At 36.3% G+C, this 10,153-nt stretch overlaps 1 protein-coding gene across 6 annotated transcripts; it reads right to left on the bottom strand.

The window, feature by feature from the left end:
• Positions 1-4,261: 4,261 nt before the first annotated feature.
• Positions 4,262-9,861, bottom strand: LOC124294154. 6 transcript variants are annotated; one of them, XM_046738311.1, is made up of 5 exons: positions 9,734-9,861; positions 8,660-9,028; positions 7,648-7,820; positions 4,486-4,634; positions 4,262-4,402 (listed from the first exon to the last, which is right to left on the bottom strand). In XM_046738311.1, exons 3-5 carry the CDS (start codon positions 7,740-7,742, stop codon positions 4,338-4,340), a joined length of 309 nt encoding a protein of 102 aa, XP_046594267.1. In that variant the 5' UTR covers positions 7,743-7,820; positions 8,660-9,028; positions 9,734-9,861; the 3' UTR covers positions 4,262-4,337. The 6 variants fall into 6 exon arrangements, 3 of the variants coding, with proteins under 3 accessions (XP_046594267.1, XP_046594268.1, XP_046594266.1); XM_046738312.1 differs by lacking the exons at positions 8,660-9,028; positions 9,734-9,861 and adding an exon at positions 8,158-8,384; XR_006904043.1 differs by lacking the exons at positions 7,648-7,820; positions 8,660-9,028.
• Between the last annotated feature and the right edge of the window lie 292 nt (positions 9,862-10,153).

Below are 10,153 nucleotides of genomic sequence, written 5' to 3'. Positions count from 1 at the left end.
AAGTAAAATAACACGGAATTCACTTAGCGCTTGACGTGATTGAATTCTTTGGTAATAGAAACTGAGAGAAAGATTTGTGGTTGAAGCTTGAATGACGACTCTCTGACGACGACTGATTGACTACTGATTGCTAACTCTCTCTGACTGTTCTCTTTTAAAAGATTCGCGTGGTTTGGGTGTCGTTTTAAAAAACCCGTCAACCATTCCTTACCAGCCATTTGACTATCGTGCCACCATTCAGGGAATGTTTTTCCATTTTTAATCGCCAACTCGTATGCCAGTTTACGTACTTCAGATAGAGATAACCCAAAATAAACTCTCGAGCACTTAAATAGTCGCGTAGATTACTTTCCTCGTGAATTGTAAAAACTCGATTGATGCATCGGTAGCCCACAACTGCGTTAGTATTTCCTGCTTTTAATTTGGTTATAAATCTGTATAATGTTACATGGCAAACATTATATTTTTTAGCCAGGGCTCCAATTTTTGCACCATCCTTGAAATGCTCTTCAGCCGCTTTTCTATACACTTCTGTGTATACTAATATAAATATACTTCTGTGTCGGTGTTGATTTCGGTTGCATGGTATCCTCCGAAATTTTGGATTACTACTGTTGGAAGTGGGGGGACGGCTAATGGCGTTTCCTTTCCCATTCGATCTTTGTAGGTTCCGATCTCGTTCAGATACGTGCTTAGCGGTTGTGGCACGTTAAATTCGTGTTCAACGACTGCCTTCCGTAAATCTTTTTCGGCACTTGTTAATCCTTCTAGACCTTGTTTACTCTTCACCTCAATTAGTTTTAAGTGGAGCAAAGTGGTTGCGTAATATGCGAGCTCTTCACGAACGAATGCTCTCTTAAGCTGTTTCTCGTTGGCTCTAAGTCCGTCATACGTTTCTGCGGCAATGTCCACAATTTTTCTAAAATTAATGGAGAAACTTTGTCGAGGTGCGATCTCTGTTACCGTGACGTCTACTCCAAATATTGCTTCTGTAATGATAGAATCATTTTTTTGAGCAGTACTTGTCTCAGATTTGGCACTTGGTGGTGTAACTTCGAGAGTGCGTGGATTATTTGTTGTTTTTTTTAGAGTTGATATGTATCATAAAGATACTTCATAGTCAGGTATGAAAGGTGTGTCGCACACGTGAATGTGCAGTTGCTTTTTGCCATTCGGGATAGTACTCCACGATTCGCACTCATTGATGAATTCTTGGAGCAACTTTGCAATATCGGGATTCCTATCCGATAAAACTCGTTTTTTCCCGACAGTGATTTTCAAGCTGTACGAGTTGCACGCATCAATGACATCATTTATCTTCTTCGCAAAATTTGATGAAGCTTTCCACGTGTCACTCTTCAGTTGGCCGCTCATTCCCGCCGTTTCTATTGCGCACGAGAAACGTTGCCGAACAACTGAAATGCTCGTTTCACATTCATCGATTCGAAAGTCTTCGGCTTCATGTGTCTCAGTGATGTGAGACAACAGGTTTGACCCAGCTTCCGTGGCACAATCGATTCTCCACTTGTTGACAAAATCACTCCAAGCCACGATAACTTCACCATTTTGATAAAGTTTCTTGGAGTCATCTTTGCCCTCTCTGAAGAACGCCGCAAGCCTTTTAATCAAATGTGGAAAGTCGCTTACTGCATAATACAGCCTGCCCTTGTGCGTGAAATATGGCTGCTCAGGTGTCACCTTAAGCTCGGTACTGTACAGCTTTAGGTTTGGCCCACCTTGATCGCAGCATGTCATGCGGACATCAGCTCCAACGGCAGCAAGTTTTTCCAAACATATCGTGACCAACTCACGCAGATGTGTTGCAGGTACCGCCGAGTGCGACAACATGTAGGCTATCGGTTGGCAGTACGGTTTTTGAGCGATGATACTTTCAATTGAAAATACCAAAATGTCTGTCGCTCGCTGATCTCGTCGTCCAAGAGGGCCAAGATCTACTAATCCTTCGACTTGATCAATTGTTTCAGAGTACTCCTCCATACTCTTTATTTTCGTTTCGTCGAAAATCAAAGAAAGAAGTCGTTGCTCGGGAGGTAAATTCAACAGTTTCTCCTCCAGGGCCTTGAAAATCAACTCAGTAAACCCAGGTTTGATGTAATCCATACCCCAACGTTTCATTGTAGATGAGCTGGGAAAGTTGCATTCTGCTTGTCGAAGTCGACTCATGCCAACTGGAGAGTAATAGTGCAATAGTTTTGCCAAATTTTTCTCTTCCTCCGAGAAGGGCGCATTTGCAGTATGCAGTTGCAAACATACCATCGCTTTCGCACCTGCCGATAAGTCTGAAAGTGACAAAACTATTTCACGTGTACTTTTCCTAGTGAACGTGTGAGCTTTTGTCTTTACTCGATTCTCACGTTCGTTGATATTTATGAACTTCTTTTTTAAGGCGCGCAATTCTTTCCGAAGGTCATGATTTTCCTTTTCCACCAACTTTACCCTCTTCAGGAGATTATCCATCGCAGCTTCAGTCATGCGAGGTTGATCGTGTTCCATGGGTTCTTCGGCAAATGAATGCAATTCAACCGCGAAATCAGTTGTGTAAGCATATTCTTGAGTTTGCAAAGCGTTTAGACGTAACATAGCTTCGTCATATGTTTCTGGTAAATAGAAATAGCAATTAATAGCTTATCAAAATATTTATCATAGTTAAATTTAGTCTGCCAAAGAAACAAATAAAACAAATCTAACAAACACAGAAAAGAAGTCAAAATTGAAAAATGAAAGATTGCTCGAATTTAGTTTTGAAAGAATTTCACATTAGAACTCACTTGCTTGGCCACGCATCAATACTTCGTAAAGCGGCCAGTCAGGATCCGGATCTTTTAGATCTCTTATCAATGAATTTAAAAGCTTACTTTTAGCTTTAGTGTATGGTGGAGGCATAAACTTTGCAACACACTATTTCTTCTCAGAATTGTAATCGAGCCAACTCAGCGGCACACAGTCAATATCGACGCCTTTTCCTTTGGGTAAAAACTGTACCAATTGAAATGGATACATGTCCATAGTTTTATCTATAAATAATAAAATATACTTATTTCGCAGAGAAACGAATGGTTAAAGTAGTAAGTAGAAATGATGAGATATTTTTTTTACAATCTCTTCATTTATTACTACGATATTATTCTCAATTACCTAGTAAGTGAATGTTTAATTATTTGCTTCAGTTAAAAGGTAAATCTTGAGAAGTTTGAAGTTAGTAACGTTATCGTAATGACGAAACATTGGGGAAAAAATCACTATTTTCTTAATTTTACAATGATTTTTCAGGAACTAAGCTTTCGAAATATATGAGTGTTTCGTTTCATTACGGTTTACTGAATTTCAAACAGTTCCAACATGGCGAAATAATGGTGCTTCCTCAGCATAAATTGTTACGATAATGTTATTAACTTCAATATGATAAATGACGACTACTACGATATTGACGCGACAATTAAGAATCATTACCTTTTTCAATAGCCTCTAGTGTTTCTGTAAACGTTTCCTAGAATTTTCACGACTGACAATGAGTAGAGTCTGGATTGCACGTGTGAACAAACTATATTCTTTCTCAACCGAATACGTGTCAACTGGTGTAATAGTCTAAGAGCCAGCTTAAATCTGACAACACATTCTTTACGGTATCTGAAATTTCGTCCAGTGAGACTTCTATACCCAGTAAACAAGCAATGGGTACTAGCTAAGCCCGGCCGCGGTAGGGTTGGGGTGCCTCAGGTGAGTCAGGTATGAAAATTAAGTAAATTTTTAAAGTATTTTACGGCGTCTGCCGTTTTAATATGTCATAATATACCTCTAGAAAAATTGAAAAATAAATATGGCTGCTGATTTTGAAGGTTGCAACATCCTGGCAGCCACTTTTCAAAATTCGAAAAAAAAAAAATTTTTAAAGTATTTTACGGCGTCAGCCATTTTAATATATTATTTATTGAACTATTTTAAGCCAATATTAAAAATGGCTGACATTTTTTCCGGTTGTAACTATCCGGCTTACAGCGAAACATTACCTGTAGTCCGTGCATACCTATGTATGTTCACAGTTGTAATTTTCACATTCGTCAAGTTTATATAACATTAAAATTATATTAGTCAATGTAAAAAATTTTATAAATACACAATGAAACGAACGATCTACTACTTTAAATGTGTATAATAAAGAAAAAAAGGTTCATTATAAGGCTTTAACAAATATAAAATTATTATAAAGATGGAAAAAAAAATCAAACATTAATTAGATATATTCATTATTCATATCAGAATATATTTATTTTTGGAAATAATTTATAACAATGAAATAATCATGAAATATTTTATAATTAATTTTCATCTTCGGAATCGTCTTCAGAAAGTGACAAGTCATCTTCATCCTCCAAGTCAGATTCTGTAAAAATAAAATACAAATTCTTAAATAAGCTTATGATAATTAAAATGCTGTTACAATAAATGTTACAATGCTGTCGTTACCTTCAGGATTTAGAATCAAGTCGCTGACAAAGCAAGGAAGTTGGTCTCCTTCGAACCACTTAAATACGTAACGGTTTTCCATCTCCATCCAGCCGTATTCAAGGGGATTCAGTGATGTGGGCTCATTCGCATGAGCATTTTTCCAAATGCTGGAAATATAATGCGTCCTCAAAACTTGTTGGTACAGTTCAGATTTACACGGAGGGATCAAACTTGCATCAAAGCTCCGGACTTTTTTATTAAAATTTTCGTTCATATCTACAGCCTTGTAGGAATTAACGAACAGCTGAAATCTCCCATCATCAACATCGATGGATTTTTTAGCATTGTACATACTGCAAGTGTACTTCTGGATAACATTAAACAGTTCACGTATGGTATCCTCAGTCAGGCCAATATCACCGAAAGCAGCGAATGCTTTTTGAAATTCAACGTTATTTTTTAGTAACGTGAAAGGTTTTTTTTTGCCCCGATTATAAAAAGCTGGATTGAAATCACAACCAGTGAAAGCGTGGAAGCCAATTAAGCTTTTAGCTAGAAAGTGGACCAAGTTCTGTATATATTTTGCTGACATCAATAAACCTTTCGTTGTTTCCTGTCCCGGTTAGCATCCAAATGTGAGAAGAAGGATTTTTCAAGTTAACCATGTTGCCCAGCATGATTATTAAAATATCAGTATCTGAACCTCTAATAACAATATTAGACTGATCAATAATGCTACAAGCATGGAAAATAATTTTACTGTCTGCTTCTTCATGAGATTTACAACACAAATCTTCAACGATACTTGACTCGACTTTGCCGTCATTGGATCTATATGAATAACAATTTTTGAAATTCAAATGGATCAATTTATTTCCAATAAACGGCGCAACATCATCCGTTGCCCAATGTATAGTGAAAAATTCAATAAGAGCTTCCTTGAATTTGGTATTTCGCATTTCTTTCGTAAAGTCACTTGATCTGATTTGGTCTGGTCCATAAATCGAGTAATCAATTAGTGGTACTTCATGTCGAAGACTCCGTTCGTTGTCTTTGATGGAAGGGTACCAATATTGATCAAAGATAACATCTATTCTGGATGCTGAAAATTTAGTAATCATTTGCAAAAATTTCTTTGAAATATTACCAAAAGTCCTGGGTACTTCTTTCATAGCATGTAGAATAAAGAAACCGTCAATCAAATATACATCAGCGTGACTTGGTGGATCATGGTCGATTTTTGCCTCAAGAGATTTAGCAAGCGCTGACTTATCTGTTTTGTGAATTCCTCCGTCCAAATGGCATAGAGAAAGAGGCACAGGAGTTATCGGATATGATAAAATTCTGAGGACATCGATCTTATAGTCCATTGATAGCCCCAACATGCGTCCAAATAAATCCCGCTGTATTTTGATTTCTTGATTTTTTCCTCCAACTTTCACGGTTTTTTTTTTCTATCTGACTTGAAAAATTGTGAATTGGTATTTTCTTGATTGCTTTATCAAACCGGTTAATATCTGATGAACATTCAGAAATGAATGCTTTGCGAAGATCATCACCAATCTTTTCAACGTTCAGAAGAAAGTCTTCTACTTGAGTTGAAGCAGCTTTACCAGATGATATGTTAAACAATTGATTCGGAGGTAACTGGGCACTAAATGGATTGATGTATTGATCAAAAGATTTTACAAACTTTTCCAGTTGCTCGCAATTTTTTTTGATGTTCGATGGCTGTAACTCTGCTGAAATATCTTGTTTTTTATTAATGCCTATCTCTTCCAAAACGTGGGTGATAATAGTTGATCGAATATCATGACTACGAGCCCAACGTTGACGAGCTGCGATGGAATCTGTCAAATGAGTGATTCCAGTTAGTCGCCTAGCAGCATCCGCATTGATCGTTTGCTCTAGAGTTAAGTCAATCGGCTGCCTCGAAAATGGTTTTCCCGTACGTTTAATTCCAAAGAACCCTTTTTTAAAATCTTCTTCTAGCCCCGGATGAGTTGAAGCAACTTTCATAAGGTTGTAATGATACGTAACCGTCCATCTTGCATAATTTTGGTGATTAAATAAAAAAAATAAGTTTGTAATTTTAGGTAAAATATTTTTGAATAACTCAAAATCTCCCAAACGAATACTTCTGCTAAGAGTTAAATAATAATGTACTAGCTTTACGTACACCATATAAAACTGAGCAGTTTTACCAAAATCACCATGGAGAGTTTGTTCCTCAAATTTAGCATAATTTGCACACAATTCTTTGAGTTTTTCGTCGTGAATAAAAAATATTGGTGTTTGGCAAGATTTTAATCTTTGCAATTCTTGAAATATATCATCAGTTATTTCAATTTTTTCCTGTTCCAAGAAAGATCGGAAATGAAGAATTTGCAATCCTAAGGCCATCATAAGATGTAACCTCTTACACCGGTTAAAATGTTTGCCATCTAAAAAACTTGCTACAAACCCACTCGCAAGCAACTCACTCTCAACCATAATTGTTGACAGTCCACAACCATCAATGAATTTCCCAATAACTTTAAAATAAGATTGCATGATGTGAAAAGAACCCAAATGTATAAATAACTTGGAAAATTTTGGACTTGTCTCAGTGGCTTTAATTTGAAAAGCGATTTTTGCTATAGCCAAGTCGTATGTTACTTGCATGTAAGGTTGGTTGATTTCTTCTAAAATTTTCATACATTACTCCATTGTTTCTAAAACTACTGGGTGAGCTATTGGAGATGCATTAATTGGAGTGAGATAAGAAATTAATTGCTGAGGACTGTCATCTTTTGTTACAGCACTGTTAAAACCTGCCCACATTGGGATATCTGGTAAATGTACAGCATGGCTAAGCATCCAAACAGTATCGATACGATTGTACAGATCTTCCTGGATGACAATATTTTCTTCTTCTCTTTCAGAAACTTCAGGTTGAAAACCACTGCTCATTTTACTTTTTTTAGGAAAGAACGGTAATTCCGGATCAATTGCTTTAAAAGATCGTCTTCGACGTCTTTTAGAATGGATTACTCGCAAATCATCTACATCTTCGATTTCTTCAACATTTTCAAGGGTAGGATCGATGTTTTGATATATTATCCCTACTGTATCATGAAGAGTATCTTTGCCGGTTTTCGTATCAACAAATCTATCAAAATTATCATATGCAATACCCACCGACAAATTATCAGTTCTATTGATGATTTCTGGACACAGTCCAGCTCGAGAAGTCGATGTATATGTTGCTTCAGTCTCAAGTTCTTCAATTGCATTGTAGCTAATGCAATGTCCGTAGCGGTTGATGATATCAACTACCTTACGGCTGCTAGTGAGACTTTTCAAAGTCATACCTAAACATATATGTTTGGGAGTTTTAAGATTTCCATTGTGAGTCATATAAATTAAGTCTTGGCTCACAGAATTGACATGACGTTTGAAACTCTCACTTTGTTGTCGTTTGCGAAAATAACTTCCAATAACTGAAGCCACAAAATCTGATAAGTTTGATGGGACTGAACATTCACCTTGGATCAATTTTTGACTATTTAAATTATCTGGGAGTTTCGATTTTTCAATGTTCATTATTTCTTTATGTAAAATCGAGGCTGCTGCTTGTAAAATGTCTCTTTCTTTTAAATGAGCAAATAAAGATTCATCTATAGAAGTGATGCCTTTCGGTGCAATTACTTTTTTATGACCTGATTGTAGTATTTGAATATTCCCAGCAAATTGAACACGAATTTTTTCTTCTAAATATTGTGATGAAATTACTGAACTTAAGGTATGTTCCATATCATTACTTAACTCGCTGAAATAATCGATATATTGCCTATGCAGAAATGAAAGAAAATAACAACGTCCTTTTTTAATTACATTTTCTTCGATCAAAGTGCATATTTCCTGAAAAACAGTTTGGTGATATTCACGGGAAATATGCCACGATGTTTTAACAGGACTTTTTTGTAATTTTTTTTTTTGTTTCTGGCGTCTGTTCGGCACTTTTCATGGTAATATATTTTATTACTCGTAATATTCTGCAGCTTATCCAACATTTCATTGTAATAGTCTGAATTAATTTTAAAATTCTTCATAATACTTTCTTCAAACTGGTGTTTATTACAACTGCGCAAATTTTCTATTTTACCATGAAATTTTTTATTTTTTTTCTCACAAAAAAAACAAATATAACCTTTTACGATTGGACTTTCATTTTCTGCCGTTAAAATATCCATTGGTGAATTTAATAAATCAGAATCTTTAACGAAGCCTGCTTCCAACGATGTATCCAGTTGAGAATCATTACCCTCTATTACAACTTCGTCTAGTACAGAGGAATCTATAGATGAATCAACATTTTGAGTCACAGTTTCAGCAATCACAGAATTGTCTGTTGACGTTGACGGCTGCTGAGCAGATAGTGATTCCGTTGATAACGTATTAGATTGAGATGTTGAAGGCGCAACATCTTTTATTTTTGTATCTTTCTTTTCATAAAACTTCGTCTTTAAAGCTGTGAAAATCCGATAACAACTGCGATGATATCCACAGTCATAAAGATCTGAAGGTAAAATTACATCTTTGTATTTTAGGTTATGATGTTTTCGTAAGTCTAGAATACGCTGACACCTTTTTAAAGTTTCTTCAGAAAATAAAAGCACTTTTTCGTCTTTTTCCGAGGCACAAATCACACACTTTAAATTATCAGCCATATTGAAAAAGTAATGGAAAATAAATTAACAATCAATAAATGCAATAAAAACTATTCACAGTATTATGTCTCTATACTTTCAACATGCAACTGACTAAAATATATTTGTCCGTAAACCGTTGGGCCTGGTGTGCCTTTGTGTTCGTAAAAGGAACTAAATCCCCACCACTCAGCCCTAACATAAAAGGAGAAAATGTTTGACTAAAGAGATAGAGAGAGAGAGCATAAACTACTACTCTTACTGTACCACATGTTTTCTAAGCATAGACTGCAGGTAATGTTTCGCTGTAAACCGGATAGTTACAACCGGAAAAAATGTCAGCCATTTTTAATATTGGCTTAAAATAGTTCAATAAATAATATATTAAAATGGCTGACGCCGTAAAATACTTTAAAAATTTTTTTTTTTCCGAATTTTGAAAAGTGGCTGCCAGGATGTTGCAACCTTCAAAATCAGCAGCCATATTTATTTTTCAATTTTTCTAGAGGTATATTATGACATATTAAAACGGCAGACGCCGTAAAATACTTTAAAAATTTACTTAATTTTCATACCTGACTCACCTGAGGCACCCCAAACCTACCGCGGCCGGGCTTAGCTAGTACCCATTGCTTGTTTACTGGGTATAGAAGTCTCACTGGACGAAATTTCAGATACCGTAAAGAATGTGTTGTCAGATTTAAGCTGGCTCTTAGACTAGTAGTCTCTGGGCACGCCGCGCTGCACGACGTAGCTTGACGTTTGAGCTATAAACTGGCGCATGCGCTGCAGCCGAACAAATTGTGGTGGGGGCCGTCGGTCCAGCCAACACCCCGCGCAGTCCGTGCTCGCCGGTAACCTAGTACAGCAGCGTGAGCCGTACAATGCTTCTACAAGGGCCCAATCGTTCAACCTCATTTTATAATTTTTTTTCATATTTTTTTTCTTACACCTATCATCTCGATGTTCACACACAGGATAATGTATTATCGCAG

Source organism: Neodiprion lecontei, chromosome 4, assembly GCF_021901455.1.
Source record: "Neodiprion lecontei isolate iyNeoLeco1 chromosome 4, iyNeoLeco1.1, whole genome shotgun sequence".
Taxonomy (NCBI): Eukaryota; Metazoa; Arthropoda; class Insecta; order Hymenoptera; family Diprionidae; genus Neodiprion; species Neodiprion lecontei.
This window is presented reverse-complemented; position numbering and strand designations above follow the sequence as displayed.